The sequence below is a fragment of the Anguilla rostrata genome, chromosome 8 (assembly GCF_018555375.3).
Source record: "Anguilla rostrata isolate EN2019 chromosome 8, ASM1855537v3, whole genome shotgun sequence".
Classification (NCBI taxonomy): domain Eukaryota; kingdom Metazoa; phylum Chordata; class Actinopteri; order Anguilliformes; family Anguillidae; genus Anguilla; species Anguilla rostrata.
Window position 1 is genome coordinate 12,213,629 of NC_057940.1, and position 26,274 is coordinate 12,239,902.

The 26,274-nt window shown below is 42.9% G+C and overlaps 1 protein-coding gene across 5 annotated transcripts in view; it reads left to right on the forward strand.

The window, feature by feature from the left end:
* The window catches only part of LOC135260837 (neuropilin and tolloid-like protein 1), a 45,063-nt gene that overhangs the window by 5,682 nt on the left and 13,107 nt on the right, over positions 1–26,274 (forward strand). For 4 of the 5 annotated variants that reach the window (XM_064346458.1, XM_064346459.1, XM_064346462.1 and 1 more), the window contains exons 5-6: positions 23,830–23,871; positions 23,983–24,110. In XM_064346458.1, coding sequence (XP_064202528.1) covers positions 23,830–23,871; positions 23,983–24,110 — 170 coding nt within the window. Of the gene's footprint in view, positions 1–18,728; positions 20,144–23,829; positions 23,872–23,982; positions 24,111–26,274 lie in introns of those variants that run through there. The other variant, XM_064346463.1, reaches the window with a different exon arrangement.

The following is a 26,274-nucleotide window of genomic DNA, read 5'->3' on the forward strand; positions in this document are numbered from 1 at the left end:
TGGGGTATTGAATAAGTTATTTAAGGTGTAGTTTCTGTCAACATTTCTCGTTAACTTTAAAGTCTTTTTTTCCAATTTAGTTGATTTAGGCAAGTTCAGCTCTTGCCAGAATGAATGAAAAAAAAAAATATTTCTATTGAAATAGCATAGCACTTTCATTTAGTTGAGAATGAAAAGTGAAGGACAAAGGTACCATTGAATGCGTCACCAAGATGCCATTAGCCATCACTGAATTGACGGTAGTGCTGTGCAGCAAATGTTTTGTGTGATTTCCCTTAGCATTTCTACTGATTATAGCTCTGCACTTAGGTAGATAGAGGTTAAGGACAAACTGCTCTGCAGTCTGATCTGCTCGCTCTAGTTTGAAGTCCTTCCTGGATGTACGTGTGTGTTCATTATCAAGGCACTGCTTGAGAAATGCCCCATGGCCTTTGGTGAGTTGAGTTTTGCAGGCCAGAAATGGTGTATGACTAGATTTGATTAGAAAACCTTACTATCCATTAAAATGTTTCATAAAATGTAAATTCCCCTTTCATACTTGGGAGTGTAAATACATCAGAGTGCACAATGCACGACTACAGAGAACAGCATCACACAGTGCGAAATGGCATGCTCTAACCCCTCAGGTTTATTTTCATTTGGGGAGAGTGAATCCCATTGAGATAGAAATCTCTTCTTTCAGGGGAGCCCTGGCCAAGAGGCTTCAGCATGAACAGACGAACGACATAAAACATGAAATCGCGCAACACGGCACAGTACAAAACAACGGCCATAAACCAGAGTCTTAATGACTTCACAGGTCGCTAGCACCTTATCTGTCAAAGCAAGAACATCCAGTATCTCAGGTTTTTATGGCTCCAGATCTAGTACCTGATTAGAATAGTGACAGCAGAAGGGGTTTATAGTGCTTATAGTCGTTTTGCTACGCCAGTTGGATCCTAAATTTGTTACCTGATGGTAATTGGTGGAGTTGGGGGTGCGGGGGAAGGGGGGGGGGGTGTGCACAACAAATATGAGGAGACAGGTGAGGTGGCCTCACATGGCTCTTACTGTAACCTTACAGTACTGGGCCTTGCCAGGTTGACATTCCAACATGACATGAGATTCCCCAACTTCCAGGGTTGTCTTTTGCAAATAAACCAATGGAAAGCTTACTTCTGATGAATCAGGATCTTATATTGATGAGGTTCTAGTATGGAGGTGATGATTCGAGCCAGCTCAACCTGCTCTTATAACACAGCAAAAATGTGCTAGTCCTACAAACTGCAAGTTCTTTTCCAGAGCGATGAATGGGGGTGTCTGGGGTCAAGATTCCTGGTGAGGGGGAACTGGGAAACCACAGGCCCAATGTAGCCCAAGCCCAATATGTGGGAGTTTTCTGTTCAATTTATTTCTGCTTTACTGCATAGGGGAATTGGTTTTAATGAATCCGAGAAACAGGTTTATGTGTGAGGTTAGGCTTCCCTCAGGGCTTTGCACTTGCGCCTTGATTCAAGCTGTCCACAGTAAACCGTCTATTAGCTTTGAGTAACGGTTTCTTTAATGCCTTTTTATTTCTTAAAAAACATGGGGGGAGTCGTGGGGTTCACTGTCAGTGTAATTAATGAAACTTTATGTTCTGCAAGAAGTGAAAAAATAGGTTTGATCGAATATTCTGGCCAAAATTTGTAAGTCAAACTTCACTGCACTTTACTGGTTTTCGCCTTCAGAAGTAACTGTGGTTATCTCATGCCATATTTGAAAGGATAGAATAAGACAAAAACAGTCATAGGTACTGTCCATTTCATGTAAATATTTCAGAATCTCAGTGGCATTTTCAAAAACCAGGAGTTATACAAGAGAAAAGTTATTTTGCCTGTGTTATCTTGCTGGAATCAAACCATATTTTTTGATCTGGGGCCACAATCAAGACCAAAAAAAAAACAGCTTACAGCTGTTGAAAATGATGAGCATCCTAATTTTTTGGGACACCTGAGCTGATTTCCTTGCTTAATTCCTTGGAATTGGATCGATTTTCCTGAAGGGGACGGAGTGAGAACCCGGCCCGTCGTGTGGGTGCCAGTGGGGGCCCGCGAGCGTTTTCGGATGGCGGCGCGGGACGTCTGAAGAGAGAGCACTTGTTATCTCTGAAGAGTAGCGCGCTAGCACAAAGGCCGTCTTTCTCGCTCTCTCCCTTTGTCTCGCCAGCTGTCAGGAAGGAAGGAGGAGGCGCGGTGTGAAGGCGAAGCCATTCCAGGGATTAAGGAATAAACTGAGGGCGCGCTCGCACACACGCACGCACGCACGCACACACACGTGCGCACACACACACACGCGCACACGCACGCACGCGCACACACACACACACACACACACACACACACCGTGTTTTCAGAACGCGGCGCGTGTAATCAGTCAGCGCGCGAGAGCAATACCCCGGCGCAGTATACATTACCGCTGCAACTTAACGCCGAGCAGAATAACCTTGAACAGCCAAGCACCGCGCGGTCCCCAAAGAGTGGAGGAGGTTGGTATTCATGCGGAAGACAGATTAATCCCACAGAGGGAGGAGCAGTTGTTGTTGTTCAGTTACTGAAGAAAAAATGTGCCGTGTCCTGGATGAGCCGGGCTGGGAACCGAGCGGCACCAGTATGAATTTTAGATTTAGGGGCACTGTTGCGCTCCCTTGAGCCAGGAATTCAGCCCTCCGCAATGGCCTGACTGTAAATCGACAGCATGTGTAATGTGTACTAGCTTCATAAACCATGCCATTTGCATATGGGTGTCTTACATTCATGAGAGCAAATTACATTCATGAAGTGTGGAGTCGTGTGTTTGCAGGTGATATAGCGCTGATGAAACCCTAGCGGTTAAGTGGGTCAGCTCAGGATGTCAGGTCCTTGGTTCCATGGTCACATCACTCCATCATAACTCTGACCTGCCCTGAGAATGACCTTCCCATGATGACATTGTGTGGTTGTGACATGTGAGTGTAACGACGGGCAGCGGCAAGGTTGTTTGTGTTCACCTTGCAGTTATGTTATTATGCAAAATAGGCATCTCCAGCACCTAAATATACTCAACAAAAAGAAATCGGTGCCAAACTAATATAAATGTGGGCACTGAGATGGGATTACAGTTTACCTAGAATCTAGAATCATGCACCATTTTCTTTAAATTTGATTCACAAATAAGTGTAAATGTCTCTATTCTTTCCTCAAATTGCTCATTAATCTCTAAATAGCTCATGCAATCTCTGCTAAGTCTTGTGATCCAATCATTGTGTTGCGTGTTAATAGTTTTTTTTTGGATAAAAAATACAGTAGTTGCTTCACTGTCTGATCATTAAGGAACACAGGTGAAATTTAGAGGTCTTCAACATACCATGCTACAGTCACACATGCTTCTTTGCTTAATGCGTGGTTTGCATCCACATTCATGATGTATGCACAACATTCTGGAACCTTCCTTCGCAGCAACACCTTGCATGTTATATTAACCCTGACAGAGTGAACTCTGACAGAAATGTCTGAATTGCTAAGGCCAGGTAACCAAGGAAGCATTTTGCGTCCTCAAGTGCTTCCTGTGGTGAAGTACGCGTGTAAGTGTCCTTATTTGGAAGACTTGAAATCCCTGAAATCAGGTCTAAGGAAGATTTGTGACATGTACTGTAAGCAGATAAATTAGCTGACATGCAGAAGTGACTAATCTTGTGCCTTTGGAGTGTAAGTACAGCGTAATTGAATGGCTCTGTGAATGTTTCCAAATTAACTCTACGCCCCTTTTTATTTCTTGTGTTCTGTTGAGCCAGTAAAGGAATTGATAAGGAACTGAAGGGCCTTAAACACATTGTTATATTTCTGATAGCTAACCCGAGAAGTGTGCAAGAATAGAAACAGTGCAAGGTTTTTAAAGTATTAAAACTGGTGTAATGAGTGCCTCCCACGTTTTGTTTTTGTGAAAGCTCTTTTCTTAAATTAGCAGTGGCCTACACATTCATGAGTGTGACTTAACAAGAGTAGTCAGTTTGAACATAGTGAATTTAAGTTTCAGCAACATTGTAATTATGTTCAGAAAAATTGAATCCAAATATCTTCTTTTTTTATCAACCTTTTCACAGTGTTTTCTCATTTTCCTCCCATATGGCGAACAGGTAAACACAGGAAGTCTTTAGATGGTCAATGTAAGTCACAAAGTTCCAAGGCCAGGAATCAATCAAAATGAATTTTTTGTCACAACATCATAGGCACATAAGTGTACATAATTATCAGCCCATCCAGGCTCACTTACATACATACTAGAGAAATTAGCAGTGGTATACAGGGTCGCAAGTTGTTAGTTTGAACCTGGTGAAAATACTTTGTAGGAACATTTTAATCCAGACTCAGGAATCCAAAGGGAACTTCTCCTGGTCTGTGTGCCTTGCAGTTGTGTGATGTTGGCTGTCTGTGGCATAGCCACACACTACTGTGTAAACTTCCCTTGTGGGAATCCCAAGGGAAAATCGATTGCTCACTGAGCCTTTTTTTTGCCTTTGTGCGCACCACCATAACAACACGTTTACCCTGTTGGTGGTTTTCTAACCAGGCATTTTTTCCGGGGGACTGCTGCCTGTGATGTGTGTGTATTTATGATGGGCGCTACTAGACACAGTGTGCCCCCCCCCACCATGGCAGTTGGTAGCGGGCGTCGCAGTATTTGCTCTGCTCTGTTTGTGTAGATGAAAGTCGGGGCCCCTCATTAGCAGTGCGGACAGCGCGTCCCGTGGCTGCGAGGCGAGGTCATCTCTTCCTCCCCAGTTAATGAGAGCTTGTCTTCTCCGCGGAACAAGCCCCGGATTGTCTGCCGCGAAACCCGCGCTCGCGAGAAACCCAGTCTGGGGTTAATCACCTGGAGAGCTTTCATAATGGCCCGGCTCGGAGCTCGTCTCTGCATCCTCACAGTTTTCCTGTTTTTTTTTCTGTCTGCCTGTCAAAGCCAATTAGTCAAAAATCAATCTCTTTACTCCCAGTTTAAGGCCTGGGTTCAGTCAACATTTTGTCCTTAACTCTGAGAAACAAATGAGTGTTACGTTTGTTCATGGGCACCACTGGTTTGCTAATTTGCGTTTGAGAAACACAGAGCCGTCTCCCACCTTTTTGTTGTTGTTTTGCGAGGCACCTGTTGTCAGCAAGACCCACATTAAAAAATTATATTTTTCTGAAAATAGAAATATCATATAATGAGATTTGATGTCAGATACACTGCCAATCTTTCACTCCTGTCGCTCAGTTTAAAGCTTGTTCTTGTGCATTATGCATGTTGTGTGCGAATAATGAAATTTTGCATGCAAGTGGTGTGTGCAGAGATTAGCACGAGTTTCCTCATAGCGCCCTGTTAGATTTACTGCCTTTTGAAAATGCAGTGGCATTGCCTTCATTTAATTTACCTTTTGGGCTGTGTGCAGCATTTCTCAGGATATCTTCACTGTGGCATGAATAACATTGATGACTTGAGATGATTAAATTGGGTGTGACCTACACTGTTTGATGGACGGGTCTAATGAGGATTATATTATTATGATACAGCAAATATTTGTTTGTATTCAAATGAGAACATGTAAACTAAGCTGCATAATTATACAACATGTCACTCTTTCCACTAGTTCTGTTCTGGTAGATTATTGATGTCATTTTAGGTTACAGTATCAGTGGCTCTAAAAAATATATCCATGGTCTACATACTGTAATGGTCAGAAATTAAAAGCTGCATCAAAATGGATCGGTAAAATGGGAAATGAAAAGAAATTGTTAAAATCTTGGGAAAATTGGGAAATTTTATGTTTTTTTCCCAGGTTTTAATCACTTATTAATTACTTTCCTGGGGATTGTTCTTTCTTTGCATAAAACCATGCCAATAAAACCATTATAAAAGGCACTGCCACTGTCACTCTTTGAGCCCCTTAATCCCCTCCGTGCCTGTGGTGACCACTCAGAGCTGGGGCGTAGCGGTGCTGGTAGAGGTGCTGCGTTCCCTCAGTCCCCTCCACCAGCGGTCCTGCTAACAAGCCTGTGCTCTGCAGCAGACCCTTAGCCAGAGCGCTGCCCAGCTGACCGAGTTAATCAGCTGCCACTTCCGCGCCCTTTGACCTTTTTTTCGGGGTCCGAAGAGTCAATTGAGCTGTCGCTTCCCCTCCTGCGCGAGGCTATAGTCACCCAGACACACCCCGACCCCCCCCCCCCCCCCTTTCTGCCGCTGCCCAAACACAGCGCGGTCATCTCCGTATCGCTGCGTAATCCCTCTGTTGAATTTCCTGTTTCCTGGGCAGGCTCAGTTAATCAGGGCCGTCATATAAGAGCCACGCTTCGTCTGTTTTATGGTCATTAATATTATTACCCACATCCCTCTGCCCTGGAAAAATAAAATGGAGGTCCAGGCTTTGACTGGGAGTGAAACTGCGCGATAAGGATGCTGGGCTGCCGTCATTATTTCAGCGCACGCAGTGCCTCCATTTTCCCATATCACACTCACCGCATCATTCCTTCTCTGCAGCTTAGCACGTGCCCTACGTTTCATCAAGTCATTAAAAAGCCAGGCATGTCATTCCACGTTGTAAAATTCCACAGTATAAAACCCTGAGCAGCTACCGTTGCAACCCCAAGGTCTCAAATTGTTCCCAGTTTAATTCTTCACGTCGTTGGTCCTGACCATAAAATGCGTGGCCTACTGTATATTTTGCTCCGTCTATGGTCTTTTACGATGAACCCTTTGTCTACCATCTTACGCAACCCTCAGCCTTGATACAGGGCAAAATATTCTCAAGATAAAATTCAATTGGCTCCTGTAGATTAGGGATTTTTGAATAACTCTGGCTGTTTTTTCCCCCCCACTATTTAACTAATCTTCCTACCAGCATAGATTTGTCAGGGTGTTGCTAAATCAGGAAATAGGCATTTGTTCTCTGCAGAAGTTTGATTAATAATTGAGGTTATTTGTGTTTTTAGCTTATGTATAGTTCATTCTTAAATGATGCAATTAAGCACACTCAACCAATATGCGACTTGCCCATAAATCTTGTGTGGGCAGGAGTGTAGATGTCATCTGAGAAGATGAATATTTTTTATCAGAGCCACTGTTTCTCTGTGTGTATCCATGAAAACCAAGTGATTTAACACACCTGCCTGACTGATATGAAGCCCTCACAGTAATTGAACCACACAGACATTTTTGATCTTGTGTTAGAAATCAGCAAAGTCGTGGAACGAAAGTAGTCTTTCATCTTTGCGAAGGTGTATATTTTATTAAAGACAAAACGACAAGGTTGTCGACAGAATGGACGTGAAGACTTGCAGTGTATCGTGCTGATGATTGTATAGAAGCTGGCTTTGCTAACCATAGTTCCGCCAACAGTAACAGTGTGGTATGGTTTTTTTTTTTTTGTTTTTTTTTGAGTTCTTGGAATACCAGGAGGTTGGAAGTTCAAAATGATCGATTAGACATAGCTACCCTTCCGCGTCAACAAGGCTCTCAACCTGAGTTCTTGCAGGGTAAATATTTTGCTGTAAAAATGGATGCAGATTAAAGCTGAAAGCTGTGTCATTCACCTTGGGTATAGGTCCCTAAGCACATAATTTAAGAATTTATCCTTCATTTTGGCTTTGAAAAAGTAGTGTTTTGCAGTGTAATCACAAATGTTCACAGTCGCCATTCATGAAAACTGCTTTATGAAGAATTAAAGTGCTAATGTTGGTTGAATGCAGCCCTTGAAGCAGTACATTCTTCAGTGTAAAATGAACTTTGATAAAGTACTTTAAGTTTTAATGGAATGCATGTGATGCTTTTTACTGTGAGTGGATTGCATTGTGTATGATCACAGCAAGTGTTTTTAAGAACATCTAAGCAGAGACGCAAGTGAAATGGAAAAATATTAAGAAAGATATTGAGAGCTTTTTTCCTATTTCATTTCCTTTTGTAATCGCTGTGAACAATTTTGCTGCAAGGTGAATTGGCTGCTTGCAATATGTTCCTGAAGGATATTCGGTTATTCAAATTGTGCTTTCACATGTCTCAGTTAATATGCGATCTAGGCATGACTGATGGTATTGACGGTGATATTTTCTGGCCATACTGGCTGATGTGGATACCTGCCCATTTTATATTATAACACAGTAAAGTTTCCACATTCATGGAAGATGTAGATGCGCGCAGACATAAATTTATGAATGAAAAATGTTACAAATTGTATTTGTATAACAGCATAGAGACTTAAATTCTTAGACTTAAAAATACTTGTATTATTAAGCAGTGGGAATGCATCTAGATCTATAGAGCTTTGCTTATGAGTTTGGTAACAAGGATAAATAAAAAATTAAAAAATTAAAATCTTTATATATGCCCTGATATATTAAACCTGAGATTATCTGCAGAGTATTTAATGATATTTTGAGTTGTGGTAAACTCACCATAGTGCAGATAAGTAAATGAAACAAACAAAAAACAGTGTAATTGTTCTTAAGAACTGAAAACTGATTTCAAAGTGTAACGTGTTGGTGAAGACTACTTACTTACTGCTCAGATTTAAATGACTGGCCCATAGCTTATGATAAATGGTTCAGTGTGTTTAGCATCATTGCATGCAACTGCACTTCTTAAGGCTTTTCCTGGCACACATTCAAACTACCTGCTCTTGATCAGTCTGGAATGAGTGACTCTGTGTCTGGTGTGACAAGCTGTCTGGGGAAGTTTAGACATGTTAAATGTCACAAAATCTTTGTGATTGTATCAGTGGTGAATTTATATTCTTGCTGGAGCCTGCTGTTTAATGTCTGTTCAGCACCAAGCGTATGACCACGGAGATATTTCCAAGCACGGCATACGTGTGATTATGCTTTCCAGTTTTCTGTCGTATGAAAACAAACATGTCATGGAAGCAAAGGTTGTACAAATGCGGAGAGTTTGCTCAGTGTTTTCGCACTGCTCTGGCGTACCCCCTGGCTACTGAGAGATGTAATGATGTTTGACTTCAAAAGCTGCTGTATTTCAGGGGCCCTCACGCTGGGTGTCAGAGCGTGTCTTTCAAAGCCGGATCTAAGAGATTCAGCTGAGAAATCCTGCTCTTCCTGCTGTGGCTGTGAACTTCATTAAAACCAGGACTTTCTATCCCCGACCCCCCCCCCCCAAACCAACACATAAACACACACACACACACACACATACACACAAACACATGGAGACATAAATAGTAGCACTTGTGTGCACACACGCACAAACATATGCACTCATCCACATAAACACAGGCATTCATGCACGCGAGTGCCAGCATTTACACACACTCGCACACAAGCTTAATTTATTTATTAATCATAGTTTATTTAGAGATTCATTTTAATCCTGGAAACCAAATCCACAACATTTTTTTTTTTACAAATTGGTGACTAAAACTTGAAATTAAGATAAATCACAGAGGTCCACAGATTACGGAGATTAGCATTGTTAGTTCTGTATTAAAAGCAGACACAGTTTTCAGCAGAGAATGGGGCCTCTGTGCTGCTCAGCAGTTCAGTTGTGCTGTGTAAACCCAGAGCAAATTAGCTTCTGATGTGATGGAGTGGACACTGTGAAGGAAAAACAGGAAATGGGATATGCATAAAACCGGTACATCATGTGAAGGCAGGATACTTCACTGTCTGGCACAAAAGTTCAAAGACATCGATGCTGTGTATGGTGAGGCTACTAAGAGATGTATGCATTGCATGCAATTCTGCTGCATTAGGAAGCCTGACTCAGCCTCTGTCCATGCTCCTGAATTACCTTACTATGTGACTCTTTTCTCTTGTGCTTAATTCTGGGACTCGATTTATGTGTCTGCCCTTGCTTAATGGGAATATCAAGCTTGTTTTCTAAAACATTCATCATATGATCAGCAGAGTCTTATCTATAGAGCTTTGCAATGCTCGCCCCTTTATTACTTCATACAGCTGTATATATACTGGTGCAAATTCTGAAGTGTCTCTCTCCTGATACAGAAATAGTGCTCTGTTGGGAATTTGAACCAACAAACTTCTGATTCTGAATACTGTAAATATTTTTATTATGCCTTTTTGCTTTACTGATTTGATCTCTCTTATTATGCTTTTTGTGTTTTTAGCACATTGCTTTGCCACATATCTGTGAACTGTGCTTTGCAGATAAACTTTGATTTGTTACCAAGGTTGACGAAACAAGGACAGCTATATGGACAAGATGTACAGAAAGCAAACAAAAGACACAGACACTGAAGGACAGTACTGAACACAACATGTACAGAAAACAAAAGCAGTGTGTGTACTAGGGATGGTGCTGAATCCAAATACCATATTTGGCAACACTTGAATAATACATTCTGCCCGAATGTTTTCTCCTCCCGAATTTGCCCAATATTATTCGGATTCAGATCTCTTTTCCCATTTCTTCCATGCGATTCAGCACCAAGTTTCTCAATTAGACACACACACCTGCGGAGAGACAGCAAGTGAGAGTATCCTTTAACACTAGATAGGCCAGAGCGACACCGTCGTGCTTTGGGGACTTTATAATTAAAATTACTCCAACACCTAAATGCTAAATCCTTCTCCTTCCATGACTTTCCTAAATATTGAGGCTTAAAATAACTGCATTTTTAAAATGAGAAAAAATCAACAAGAAATACAGCTAGTTTGTGGGTGGGTGGGTGGGTGTTGTAATAATGGTAAATTGATTTTTTGGCATTTTATACAGCATCCGGGTTAAACATCGCCCATTTCCAGTTTGTCACACCCATGTCCAGTTTTTTTTTTTTTTTTAAATACAAATAATTTTGTTGGTTGAACAAATACAGACACAAATACAAATAGTGGTATCTCCCTCCACCCCTAGTGCATACATATAAACACACCACACATAATAATGGACAAGGTCAATAGCAAAGGACTGTACCAAAATAGGACAGCAGTACAAGCTATTTTTTCCTTTTCATTGTTGTTTTGAGGGTAACCAAACTAGCTGTCACATCGTGTCATAGAGAATTTGATATTGTTGATGAAAACTTTAAATAAGCAAAGCAAATCTTCCCAATTTCTGCTGAGCTATTTTGTCATTCAGAGTGTCATTCTTATTTATTGATTATTCTGCTACTGTTAGAACTTTTGCCTTTGATGTCCTGTCCATCAGATCATTAAACACATCAGGGTATGAAGAGTGTAAATGGGTTAACTGCCATACGCCTGTGGAAGATGTGATCTAATTGAACCTTGCCCTTATATAATTGCATACTTTTCTGAGACATGTTGCACACATGAAAACAAGGATCTCTTTCCTCAATTAATATCTTTGTCCCAGGGTAGTTTATAGCATTGGAGCTCAGCATAATTATCGAGTAATGTACTGGAGACAAGAGTATCGTGAAATTCCTATTAAGCGGACATACTCATTTATTGAGTATTCTCATGAATTTCCTATGCTTTAATACCATGGTCAGCCAACGTGTGCTGACAGATCCACACGCCGCGTTCAACTCCCGAACGAGAGAAAATGGCAGACTCAAATTATGGGGGCTAACTTGCGTTCTGATTGCTCTGCGAAACAAGTCAGTGCAGCGGAATTGTGCGCAAATGATTTGCATCATCAACGGGGGTCATTCAGGGTCATTTACACCCTTTACACTCCAAGTTAAACCATTCTCATGCCCCTCGTTTACTCCTCAAAGGGGCACGGAAAGTCACAGCAGTCTGTATACTGCAGTCTTAATGAGTGCCAACGAGCTGCAATCTTTTCTACAACTCCCCTCCGTAGTTGCTGGGGTGGATAATGAAGTAAAAGGTCTGCACTTCGATTCCCGAGTTTATACTGGAATTACGCTTGCAATCTGGTGAAGAACTATGCAAGGCACATTACAGAGTACAGCCTAAATGCTTGTGTGGGACAAATATTTGGTTTAATTTCCAGTCTTTAAATAAATAAACAAACAAAACATTTATTCAGTATATTAATTTTTCAATAAAACTGTATTTGAATTTACGCTTCGTGTTAAAATATATCTGAGCAATGGCATGAATAATGATAACTCATCTTGTGAGTTTGTTTGATGTTGTAATTAGTGTTTTGTGCAGTGTCTTAGAATAGCTCATTTGGGGGATTACCATAAAAAATATGTTCACAGATCATTTTTCTTGTTTATGTACTAATTTCCTAATACTAATGGGCCTTAAACTGTGAAAGAAAAAGCGTAAATGGAAAGCAGTTTGCACATTTCAAAGAGGAGATCCTTATTTACTGAGTTTTGCTTTCGGTTTCTGGACAAAATTTAATAAGTCATATAGGACACATCATATATCATAGTAAACCTAGTACATAATTGTATCAATTTCCTTTATTTTGTTCTGTCATATGATGCTCTTTATGCTTAATATTATCTTAAGATGTTTTCAGTGACACACTTAAATGCTGTGCTGTCTGGTGTTAATTTAACCCTAACGGAGTACATATGTGTACAATAGGGACCACTGAACATTTTACTGTAAGTGTGTGCTTTTCACAGTGATGCTGTGAGAAACAGGGGTGTCAGGGTGTTGCAAAGCAGCAGTCAATCTGGCTGCACTTAAAGGAGATAAACTGTAATGTAAAGAGTGCCCAAGGAAACTGGCATCAGTGCTTTGACTGAACTTAAGATATATATGATCCTGTGATGAAATGCTGTATAAACTATAGATACTGTAATATAGGGCTGTAGTACACGAGGGGACCCTCAACAGTGTTTTAAACTTTGCAATAGCAAACAGCCCCTTATTGCTGTTCTCTGTAAATTATTGGTCTGTTGAAAGTTCTGTGGTTCAGGAATGGCATGAGAAACATCTGGCTCCAGTCTCTATGTTCGGTGATTACAGATGTGATGGTTTTATGTTGGCCGCCTCGTTAATGCTACTGTGGTGGAATCTGGGCCATAAAAGTGCTCAGAGGAGCTGATCCGTGCATTAAGCAATAAAACCAGGAGGAACACCTTCCCTCAGGGACACAGAACGCAGGGCATGCAATCAGCCATCTCATCAGCACAGGTACTCTGGTAAAATGTATTACTGGAACTGACACTCTGCCGGGTAACCTTGGATGGAAGACCCTTGTTCAGTCTCTAGGGACAGGAAGTGTTGGAATTTGTATTGAAAACAAATTAAATCCAGTTTCAGCTGGTATTGGGTGTGCATGGGATAGAATCGTAACCCAAAGTGTATGAGTTGGGCTCCAATGCCCTGCTGTACCATTTTTAGTTTAATTCCTAATTTGGAATTGGCAGTTCTGCCTCTGGAGTGGCAGCTCCCACACTTGCACATCAGAATCAGTTTAGCTGAAGCATTCACACTCTTCCAATGCACCTGCCTTAGAGCCACTGGCTTTCACACCTTCCAGTGCATGCACTGGGACCGGCCAGTGTAGCAGCGTACACTTCACTGACGATAGTTAGCCCTTTGAAGGGTAAGCTTTTTGGATTTTTTTTAAATTCCATGTTCTGGTACTCCATTGCTTTCAATTAACAGTAGTTATTGTTACATCAGCACTGGAATGTTCAGGTAAGATCCTTCTGATAGCATATTTGTGACCTGATCTCTTAAAGGGTTAGAAGTCTGTGGGGAACTGGTGCATTGCTGGGAGGAATGCTGGCCGGCTTAACCCTGTCCTACAGCGGGTGTGCCTGGTTGTGTCCCGTTCCTGTGGGCTGCCAGTCATAGTTGGCTGATGAAATGGAGCTCAAACCTGGGACCGCAGAGCCTGGCACATACACAGCAGCTTATTACAGACAGAGCCACTTGTGAGTCCCTGTTGTACCCTTAAGCAGGACATTAAACCCGAATGACCCAGTAAAACCCCAGCTGTGCAGGCAGTACATAGGCAGGCCAGGTTGTCTGCTAGGCTGATGAATAACTGTTATCTGGCAGGGAAGTGCTCCTCATCCTCGTCTCTGAGGTGCTCTGACCTAAAAGCTCCTCCCCTTCAGCCTGTGTCTCCCAGGAAAGCAGGACTATGCAGAACCCTGTTCATTGCACTCAGGGTATTGGTGGCAGTCTGCAGTCATGCTTGGGGGGAGCCATTACTGCTTTACCACTGAACATAACACCAACCGCTGATCACCTTCATGTACCCATTTGCACAGTGCTGAAATACTGAACACTGATGTACCTCTGAACACAGTACTGGACCACAGAGCACATTTAGATACCAGTCAGAACAGTTCCACCACACTGAACACTGTGATGTGCTACTGAAAGTAATACTAGACCATTGATCACGTTTACTCCGCAAAGATTTAAAAAGGTTTGCTTACTCGCGTTGCCTTCAAAGTATTTCTCCATCCATTCATTATTAAAATATTTTTAGAACCAGATAACACCTACAGAAAAATTGTAGGCTCAAGTTACTGTTAGATTCTTTGAATTGTAAATAATTAATATAATACTGTTTAACACTTATTTATTTAAATAGGCTTCATTGTAAGGACAAAAATATTTTGGTGTATCGTAGTTTCAATATGTATGGCATTCTGCGGTGTATTCTTGATGTTTGAAGTTCTCTTCCTGAGATGGTTAGCAGGACAACACCACACAACTTACGCAGTCCATTTATACTGATGGATATTTTTATTGAAGCAATTCAGGTTCAATATCTTGTTCAAGGATACACCGGCAGCACCCCAGCTGGAAATCAAACCCACAACGTTTTAAAGTACAGGCCCAGTTCCCTAACCTCTGTACTACATCGCTGCCTGTTCCAGTCATTGGGTTAAATCCTTGGCGTCATGTTCTGGCTAATTGGGTGTATGTGGCCTGCCTGTGTAAAAGTTTGCTCTTCCAACACGAAGTGCAGCTCAGCTGGCGGGCATTAGGGCGAGAAAAGTGCCGATTGCCAGCCGTTGCTGTGAGCACGTGCTCGTTTCCACAATCCGGAGAAATTCAAATTTTAAAAAGTGCTTCAGGAGTGTAATGTTTTTGTCAGACATCTCTGTCTGAGCTTTAGGGAGGCCCCCAAGTGGGCCTTCACAGCCCGGCGTCTCAGACGCCGAGATCATTGGAAGCGCTGGTGATTTGTGGGATTGAAAAGGGGCTGCTGTTTTAGGCACACAGAGGTACTGCTGTGCGCGGTTCTCTTTCATCAGTGTTTCTCTGCACATGGGCCATGGGACTATTGTGCATTTAAATCCCTCAATTGCTCTTTACTGCTTCAGTAATGGATATTTTACGCTGGACCCGCTTTCACCCTTTTAGTTTATTTTTCCGATTTCACAAAGCCCCATTGCTCATTCATACCAGGGATACTCGGCTCCGGTCCCAACAGCAATGCCATTTACCGGCACAGAGCCAAATGAAAAGCTGCGCTCATTGTGACATCATTCAGATTCTGGAGATTTGTAATGCAGAAGACAGTTACGGCTGTTTCTTAGACTAACACAACTGTTAAAATGAGATGATAATCATTTGAATTTAAGCACTTTAAATGTCTGGCTAAAATGAAAGCCTGCAGGTACTCCGACCTTCCAGGACCAGGAATGGTGACCTTCAGGTGATCCTCCTGGTGAACCTCCTGGTGATCATTCAAGTGATCCTCCTGGTGAACCTCATGGTGACCCCTCAGGTGATCCTCTTGGTTTACCCTTCAGGTGATCCTCCTGGTGAGCCTCCAGGTACAGGAATGTGCTGCTTTGCAGGTTCCTGGGATTTCCAGGCCCGGGGTTGAGGCTTACTGTTGGGCTGTGAATGCTGTTTTCACTGCGCACCGTGCAAATGAACTGGCTCTTCAGCTGATGTGCCTCTAATGTCTCCACTCTTTAGTGCTGGGCAATTATTTCCACTTGAGAATATTCTTTGTACTCTGCAGTCCCGCTGGCCGCAGGGAAATTGTATTGATTTGTACAAGACCCAATAGCACATTGCTCCCTTAACAGAGAGATGCTGTGTCACTTTATAGTGGCGTGAATAAGGACAAATAGGCATAAAATATACAAACCCACAAGTGAGATCGCTTAGTAATCTCAGAGGTAATGCTGTGCCGATATTGCCCTCATTCATACACATTTAAAGCCCTTATAAGTGCATCATAAATATTTTTATTCATTATATATATTTATTGAAGCCAGGTTGGGGTAAGGTCAGTTGTCGTTAAGATATAGAAAATATAGGCAGTCTCGTGCAATCGTTTGGGAGAGTTTTTCTCTTTGACAATTTGCTAGCAGGTCATTTGTGCATTGTGTATAATGGGAGCATTATGCGACAAACGCTTGCGCTAATGCGTATATTCACTTATCCTTCTGAGTCATCTGCAAGGTCCGAACTGATGTAATATTCTTAATGCCGTCATAAATCCAATTAATATTCCGTGGAACGTCCTGAGCTTCTGGCTTGCTGAAATAATGGTGCGCTGAAACATAATTCTTCATTTCGTTCTTTGGTCTTACACTCAGACTGCCCTGGGGCAGTGGAATTCTCTTGTGCCATACATAACCCAGGTGAAAGCACATCAGTCATTAGCACGGACCGGTCAGGGGCCACTGTTTAACCTTCAAGGAGAAAATACCAGTGGCAGAAATTTTCAGCACGATTCCGTGTCCGACATTTTGCCCCAGAACTCAGAAATGGTTGTTTCACCTTCAGTGTAAATGTGTCCTTGTTCTTGTGGCTGAGGGATTATCACCTGAAACCCACCACCACTGACTCTGTTTTTCACCTTTTTCGCCTTTACCTTTCCACCTCCCCTGGGGTGCTTACACAAAGTGTTACATCATTAATCGTTTTCATAATTCTGGGGGATCAGCAGTGAAACCACAGCGTCCCCTCAGTATAGTGTCTCCTCCTCTGTGTGCGGTGGAGGGGAAGAGAGATCCAAGGGGATGGGGGTCAGTCTAACCACAACGGGTTTTGTCATTTAACAAAAGTTTTCGTTTTTTCAGATATTTTGGTGCCAGCAGAATGCATAATTTTGCATTTTTTCAAAAGCAACACTTTTGAAAATGCTTTTGTTTATGACTGATAATGTTTGAGGCAATACAGCACAGTTCATAGATATATAGTTCAAATTATGTTCAGTGGGTCAGTTCAGTCCCCCCAACCCTGCCCAGGATAAGCAGGTATAGATAATGGATGCATGGATGGTTCCGTTCAGTGCCATCCCTTTTAGTCGCATTCTTCATGAAAACAAAGATTTGTAACCTGGACCTTTTCCCTGTGATATTACTGTTATGAATATGTACACAGAATTGTTTGTTTATTCTGAATTGATTGAAACATAAGTGGTACTGTCATTATAGTAAGTGCTAGGTTAATATAATCAAAGTGGTTATGAAGCAAAGTGTATCAGGCACTCAGCACAATCCCAACAGCAATGCCATTTACGGGCGCAGAGTCGAATGAAAGGCTGCACTCATTGTGACATCGTTCACTTCAGGTCCAATCACCTGCCAGTGAACAGCCACCCGCATCGGAATGGCGCTCGGAAATTTACGACCTCCAATCATATTAAGCAGGCAGTGGGCGGGCGCTGTCGTTATTGACCCGTATCGGAAGCGGGCGTGGCCAGGCCCTGGCTCTGACATGGTGCCAAGCGGAGGGTGATTGAGTTATGTCATAATGGGGAGATATTGCTGCTCCGGTCAATGGCGGTAATCATGCTGGGTGCTCTGGACGGTTCCTAGGACTGCGGGTGCTTCCACTGAGCGCCCTTGCATGTTGTGGGGGGGTGGAGGGGTGGGGGCGTTATAAATCAGGCAGGCGATAAAGCTTCAGCCAGCACTACCATGCTGAATCCGTTTCCAGGGCTGACATTTAAAATGAAATGGAAAAGAAAAGGAAAAAAAAAAGCTTTTTTTCTTTGTTGTTGTTGTTTCACAAATGTCAAACACTGCGATTTAGAGGCTTGACAGAAGATTTGGCATATGAAGTGTTTAAATTCCCTTGTCTTGCATAGATGAATTCGGGGAGCGTAGTGGACAGTTTAAGAGAGCAGTGCTCAGAGACACAGTGTGCTATTGGCTCAGGCTTCTGGCCAGGATGTATGAGTGTTCTAAAAATCCTAAATCTTAGCATTGACTAAATATCCCCTTAGTGCTATGTACTATTTCGGGCAATATGCCAATGTGGTGGTCATAAATTAGCAGCTGAGAGATTAAATTCTATTTTAAACCTTTGGCTAGTTTTGGAATGCAATTTCTGCCTTACAGGCACCAGGGGAATTACTCTTGCTATTCTATTATTGCCCTGTAATGTAGTTATCTGCAGGGTCTTGTGTAAAATAAAAACTCAATTGATTGCTTGACAGACATTTAGTATGTGTTGTTGTGTGCACGCAGGGCATGCGGGATGTTTTGTTTGTGTTTATTTCACCGCCAGTAGATGGACAGACAGAGATATTTTCTGTGCATTTTTCACACTGTTGCTATTTGCTTCCTGGTGCTTCTATATGCTTCCTGGTGCTTTTTCACGTTGCTGAAACTGTGTGGTCAGTCTGAACAGTTCGGTCAGGCTAACTTAAGCAACATGCACTGTTCATTTCTGTATGTCGTCTCATGCATTTAAGTATTTTTACTCTTTATCTTTTCTTTCCATTGATTTAAAAGCCCGTCTGGAACTAGCACTGTAAAATTGCAATTAAATCATGAAAACATATATATGGTTTCAACAAATGCAGTGGCAAATAATAATAATTATTATAAACATTTATCTGAAAATATAACACCATGCGTTGTTTACTTTCCGTATCTGAAAATGGCTTGATTACAGGGAGAGCAGAAACCCAGCGTTGCTCATGTAGGCCAGTCTGGCCCCTGCCGTCTCTGGCGTACCCGGCACCGAGGCGCTGGGGTGGGCGAGGTCAACCAAGGCCCGATTCCGCAGGATTGAGCCCGGAGGGGCTCCAGACAGGCCTGCCTTCAGCCCTGTTCCGTGCTGATTAATTGAGCTAATTCATCCACTTGATCAAAACCCCCAATTAGCACCTTAGTCAAGACACGGATCGGCCACTTATTTCAAAGGCGGGGAAAGGCAGGAGTCACGGGGCGCGGGCTCAAGACACCGCAGCCCTCCACCCTGGTTGCCAAGGTTACCGAGGTTCAGGTCAGCACTCGCTGGGGCTGCGCCGCAATGCTTGATCGAAAATGGCTGCGCGTGAGTGGCTTGCACACGTCGAGTGGAAAAATGATGACTCCAGGAATGCGTTGAGGAATGTCCCCTACACCCTGAACCGCCTTCTCAGTCTTGGGCACCGTACAAAGGAGAAATAGAAGTGACTGCCCATTACCTACTGGTCCCAACACACAGTAAAAGTGGTCTCAATTGGACTCATATGTACTCTGTTAGAGTTGAATTAACACCGGACATTTTACTGGGCCGTCTTTTTTTCGATACACTAGCTTCAGTACCGTTTTCAGTTGCTGTGGACTTCAGTAGGGGTGTGTTGTGCTCTTGCTGATCTATATGTACAGGATGTATCATCAGTGAATGCGCCACAGTCAGCGCTATAGGGCTGAGATTGAGGGGAGTCAGGGGGTCAGGGGATGGGGTTGAGCCCCTGTCCTTTTGGTCTGTCATTCAGAAAGTGCCCTTTTTCTTCTTTTCTTCTGTTGTTTTTTTCATCATTGTCATCTTCTTTAAAAAAGGGGACCCGCCTCCACCACACACACCCCAAGCGGTTTAATCTCACTCAGCGTCAAAGAGAGGACGAATAGCATTGATTTCAGTTGCTTGCTGCACAAATTTATCGTTCTAGGCAGTGGCTTAAGTTGTCCTGTGTGTCTCTTTCCTGACTGCTTGTGTTTGTGACTTGTTGAAAGTTGTGAACGGACAGATGTCAGTTCATATTTGCCCTTTTATTACTTTTTGAGCTCCTGCCGCCCCAGAATGTCTGTGCACGTCCCTGTAGACTCCTCTGGCTGTCTGTGCTCCTGAAGATACAGGGCTTCACTTAAATAAAAACACAGACACTGTTTGCTAGCTTTTAAAATTTGTGTCAGGCTGAAGGACAGCCTAGCTGAAATGGTGTTGTGTGTCTCATGGATATGCAGGTGTCTCAAAATGTATGCACATTTTCTCTCGTACGTGTGCTAGCCATGGAGAGGATTTACCTGAACGTATGTTTTGGCCTTTCTTTTTAGGCAGGCCTTGCCCTGACATTAAATGTTTTAAATGATCAAAAATATTTTTAAAAATACGTTGACTTATGTGGACCCAATTCATTGTCAGTGTGTGATCTGCACAATTCTGAATAAATACACCAGCCCAACCATATTTCTGTAGTGATGTTCTTTTGCCATAGTCTTTTCAGCAAGACAAACAAAACAAAGAGACAGCCTCTTTGCATGCTGTGTTCTGTCAAAGTCCCTTTAATGTTCTTAAACATTTTAGCTGCGGATCACATATTCAAGAACATGCCTGGAATTTTCCTTTTGAAGACGTTTTTCTTTTTTCCCCAAGGTGCTCTGAGGGATTGCTATTAATTCTTCCCGTTGAGATAAGAGCCGTTTTATTTATTGCTGGCGTTTGTGTCAGGCATCTTAAATCTGTGTTTTGCATTTTCTGATTCTAATGTGTTTGAATTTATTTCTTCTGGCAAATCGACGATCTACTGCTCTGGAGAAATGAGAACTACGGCACTATCACCGGTCAGTTTGGACTCTTATTTAATAAGCTGGAGATTAAAAGGGGATTCAATTGAAGTGCAAAGTGTTTGGAATTCAAAGCGGTTTTTTCCCCTTTTTATTTTTTTTTTCTTCAGTCCCTTGCACAACACTTTGTTTATTTCAAACTCCAATCAAATGAAAAGACTGTGTGAGTTATGAATAAAACAATTTGCCCTTTTATCGGATTGTTCCCTCGGTACGCGAGCGAGCCGAAGGAACAGTTTGAGTGATTGTATGCTGCTAGCTCAGAAGAATGCATTGTGAACCATGGTTTGCGTGGCGAGGCTGTACACAGGCTGATTCATTTAGTGTGGAATGTTCAAGAAAACGTGCTGCCTAATATTATGTGGCGATATAGCTCAGGAGGTAAAAGTGGTTGTCTGGCAGTCGGAGGGTTGCTGGTTTGATCCCCCGCCCTGGGCGTGTCAAAGTGTCCCTGAGCAAGACTCCTAACCCCTAATTGCTCCCAACGAGCTGATTGGTACCTTGCATGGCAGCCTTTCACTGTTTGTTTGTGTGTGTGTGTGAATGAGAGGCATCAATTGTAAAGTGCTTATATAAATGTAGTCCATTTATTGATATACCCTGAGGTCACACTCACAGTAGCCTTCTCTGATGGTAGAGGCAACTTCAGAGAATGGAGGAAATGTATAGGAACAGTACATCCTCCTGCCTGTGCTGTCCAGCCAAATGCAGTACTGTGTATCCTGTCATTTTCAGACATATTTTTAATATTTGACTGGAAGACGTGTATTGCAGTCAGCCAAACTGTCCAAGCCCACAGATGTGGATGCATCCTAAAAACCCATTACCTGTTTATAATACACTTTCTAAGATTGCTAAGATTCTGAGGTGCTAAGATCCTTTTATGTGCTCCACGGAAATGGCTTGTGGATGTGTGTGTGTGTGTGTGTGTGTGTGTGTGTGTGTGTGTGTGTGTGTATGTATGTCTGTTGCTGTCTCTGTGTCTTTGTATGTGCACATGCGTGTGTGTGTGAGTGTTTGTAAACATAACAGTATGTTGTTTGTATCTTGAAATGAGTTATCTGTAGATACATAAATGTGCTATGAACTAAGGGTAAATGTAAAAAAAAAAAAAAAAATTTTACCGGAAGCATGTCCGTAAACCATGTTGACTTTGTAGTAAGCTGATACATTTCAAGCCCAAGTTCGTGAATGTCATTCCTATGTGTGAATGCGCGCTTGCGCATGTGTATGTCTCAGAATGAAATAGACAGCTTCTAAAGAATGCGCAAAACAAGAACCTTTTGAGAAAGAAACTCTCTCTTTGTCCCCCAGAGAGCAGGCACATCAGTTAATCTTCTTTTGAAAGTATGACAGGGTGGTGACTCAAAAGAAGAAGCCTTGGTACATAGGTTTATAAAATAGTGCCTGACCTGAGTAGTGCAGAAATCCCATCTCTGTTTGGCCCTTGGGACGAGTGAATGCTGATTAAGTGAAGAATATTGCTTAAGGAAAATTTCAGAAATTAAATGGGTTCTATCACAGGTCTTATGGTAAGCAGATTTTACACACAGACCTTAATCTGTCTCTCTCGCTCTCGCTCTCGCTCTCTCTCTCTCTCGCTCTCACTTTTCTGTGGCTCACTCCTTTGTGTGTTAACCTAGAGCCCCACACCTCCACAGCCACAGAACACACTGAATTTGAGAAGATTCAGGAAGTTCCAAAGGGAGACACAGGAAGCAGGAAGTGCAGCACAGTCATCAGTCCCAATTTCTCATAACCTTCAACCTATGCTCTCTGCTCTTCTTGTGGCCCTGTTTCTCTGAATTTAGAAAAGTTAAGGGGTGGGGCGGGGGGGAAGAATGTGTATGGGTGGTGGTGGGGTCTTAAACAGCCTACACAGCTTTTCTACTTGAGGAGAGGAAAATAATCATTCAGGGAGATTTTGTCACTGTTTTGGTTCAGTTTTTGTTATGTGTTTATTGTAATGAACTGTTGAATGTTGTACTGTTCCCATCATATTTCAGGCATCGGGCAGATTGTCAAATGTCTGTGATAGGAAAGTGTAATACGGCATGAATCAGAGGCCCGTTGCACAGGCAAAATGATGGAGAAATGGTGCTTTGTGTCTCGATCATGGAATTATGGTCCAGGATTAGATTTGCTCTCATCCCTGGAGAGTCCTGTGTGCAATGCCTTTCATTACCCTTAGCTCGATTGGGCCAGGTTGCTAATTAGCCGCTCACGCAACAGCCAAACCCAAGTATCCGGCTGTACACATCGAAAAAAAATATCAATCAGCATTTCTTGACGGAGAGGCACGAAAACACTCTGTGTTTAAAAATGTCAATGTGAGTAAATGATGAGCCTTCTGAGGGGCGGGTCTGGTCGAAGCACTTGAGAACTGCTGCGGAGTGGCCTGTGGCCTGGATCAAATCTGGCCCTGATGAGTGGCCCATTAAGGTGTCCAGCAGTGCAATGCATAACTTCCTGGGCGGGAAGGTTTTGGTTGTCAGGGTGATGCCATTCTCATTGCTCGCTATCAGCTACTCAGGTTGATTGATTTTGGACCTGCGATTCGCTGATTTACGTGCAACATGGGAGTCTACGGAGCATGGGAACAGCTGCACGTGCTCGGGTGCTGAGACACCGTCACTGCTGGGACTGGGTGTTCCAAATTACAGGGGGGAAATGGAGGGGGGGAAGTAAATGATGAGCTGATTAAGACATTAATTAAGTGCAAATGGTGGAACAAAAGCTATCACCAGGCATTAGATTACTATGAACTAAATGGAGTGATTCTCTACATGTTATAGCGACAATGAGACAATAGTACTTTCAATGCAGTCTGTAAAACTCAGATCGGACAGAACACCATTAAATAGCCACCCAATATCATTTTCATTGTAGCTTAATTTTTAATACAGTTCAACACATTTCCAAAAATTGGTGCCCTTCATAGCATTTGATGGTACAATTTTGAGAAACAATTATCTTCACGGGTAATCTGTCCATTCCAGACCATCTCATTTCGAAGTGTTTATTCCAACCTGTGAGTAATGGCGTGTGTGCTGCTAAGGTATATGTGGTTTAAGGCTGAAGCATTAGTTGTGGATGTTACTTTGCAGGTTGATGCATCGGAAGGAGGCCTTAATTGGATGCACGGGCTAATGAGTGGTGTTTCGCGCCGAAGGCGGCCATTTCTCTGTGTGAAACTGTGCTTCGTTTGCTCTCTCTTACAGATCCAGACTTTAAGGATCTGGGGAACCCCAAGCCTCTGCCCTGTGAGTACACTTCATTCCCCGCTGTGAGCTTTTCTAGAAAAGTCCACCCACCAACCCCCAGTGCCTGAGAGATTTTCTGACCTGTGGTTCCTTTGCTTTTCCGCCGAGCAGTTTGCGAGTTTGAGTTGGATGGACCCCAGGGCATCGTTGAGTCGGTGCAGATCAGCAAGGAGGGCAAAGCCTTACTGACGGAGGCGGTGGACTGCAAATGGGTCATCAGAGCCCCACCCGGCTCCAAGGTTAGTAACCTGAAGGGGAAATCAGATCCTTGATCGGTGAATTATAGATGATATCCAAGCTCCGCCCAGCTCAAAGATTCCCTACTGTACCTACAGGTAATATCCAAACTCCACCCAGCTCTATACCTAAGGATTTCCTGGGGCTTTAACATTGCAGTGGCGGGGCTGAGCTTCTGCAGTGAAATCTAGTTTCACATATTCTTTTCCAGTCAGTCAGGTGTGTTTTTGCTTTGTTCATTATGTGCGTCTATTGACGCAGGTATAGCTGGAAGCTGCGTCAATAAGCATTTGTTTACAAAATGAGAAAATGAAACGCAGCACAGGCAACTGTTTTTCACACGGTGCCATAAATGAAACACAGAAAGCGGATTTCTTTCTCCAAATCAACAGACTGACAGAACACAATTCCATTTGTGTTCTTTAAACAAAATAATCCAGGGGACGGCTGTGTGGCTGATGGAACAGTCTCCCCATGTTCCCTAACATCAATATGGGGGGAGTATTCGATTAGGGAGAATTCATTTTCTGCAAGATGTCACAGTGTGTCCCACGTAGCTCCACTGGATTTTGAGGGAAGGGAATGATGGTGGTACTGCCGGCAGTACACAACAAAATCTATTTAAATTGTGTTTTTGCCCATTACATGGTACAGATGCTTGAATAGCAATGAGGTTTTTCCCCAGTCAGCCTCTTTCATTGCAACACCATTGCATTGGCCATGACATTTTTTTAACATTTTTTAAAATGTGTTTTTTTTTGTTGTTTTTTTTACTTGCACAATGTTTTCCTGTTTAACTCTCCAAAATCACATTGTGTGAGACACAAACAGAAGTCATGCTGGTTTTAAATATCTTAGCGAGATAGCAGAGGCAGAGAGTTGCATAGCCTGTGCCATTGCGGTTCTTTGTTTTCCTTTATGTTGTTGTTTTTCCATGAATTCCGGTCGCATTACCATTCAGCCGCACAAATCTTCCCCCGGGCAGGCCTGGGTCTCAAAGAACATTGTCACCTGGTTATGTATGTGTGATTTACCGGCGAAGAAGGACTTTAAACCCCTTTCGCCTCGGGCTGTTGGAACGCGGAGCAGCTGCACATGCCCCACGCGCCGCGGTCGGCGTTCCTCGTTGGGCTGTTTGTCCTCTTAAGCGTCGGGACGTGTTGGGCCGTGAAAATAACAACATCTTTGCTTTGTTCTGGCGAGCCGGCGTTATCCTCTCGGTGTTGTCTTTTCCCCCGTATGCTTCCATTTGCTTTCTCGTGCCTCTGAAACAAACAACCAAACAAACAAGTGAGCTAGCACTGGTGATACCCTGCTGAGTAAAGGTGTGAAGCAGAAAGCCGATATTCAGTTGGAGAAGGTACTATATCCTGCTCTTGCCTGTCTTGACAAGGTGACATCGTACTGGCGTGGTAAGAACAGTTAGGCTTTTTAAACTAGGACAGGGCCCGCTGCGATATTCAGGATCGTTTTAGCTTTGCTCTTCTGTTGAGCGAAGTGTGGCCTCCCTGGGTGTGCATTTACTCCCTTTGCCATTTAAATCCCTTTCCCCCTGAGGGTCCTGCAGCACTACTGTGTACGGATCAAGTCAGCCCTGAATAACAGATCGCCTAAGTCCTTAGCAGTGCTTAACCAAAGATTTGTTGTTTTATTGTCCTATTCCCCTGTACCTTGTAAACATTATGAGCGGCTGATTTCATACTTGATTTAGCTTGTGCGTTTCCCTGTCTTTGTTTGCTGTTTTTGCCTACTGCGCGAGTTTCCTTGGACCCTCAGTGTTCTTCTTCTAAAGCAGCAGTGTTCCTGTTGTTGACCAGGTGCCCTGCACATGGTGCCAACAGGTAGGGATGAGTCACAGGTTGGGGATGATTCAGTGCCTGTCAAACCTGTCCGTAAGAGAAAGAGAAAGTCAGATAACTTCCTGCTTCCTGCCTTCCCAGAGGCATCGCCTTCAATGTGACACATCCTGATAGTGTGCTGGAAACACCTGCCGAAAAAAAGTTATTTCAAAAGCTTTGAAAACTTTAAACTAAACTTTGAAATGAAGAAAACATTTTTATTATATGCTATCACATGCTTGCACAGAAGTTACATTATGATTGACAGTAAACACAGTCACACACACACACACACACACACACACATACACAAACACGCACAATATGC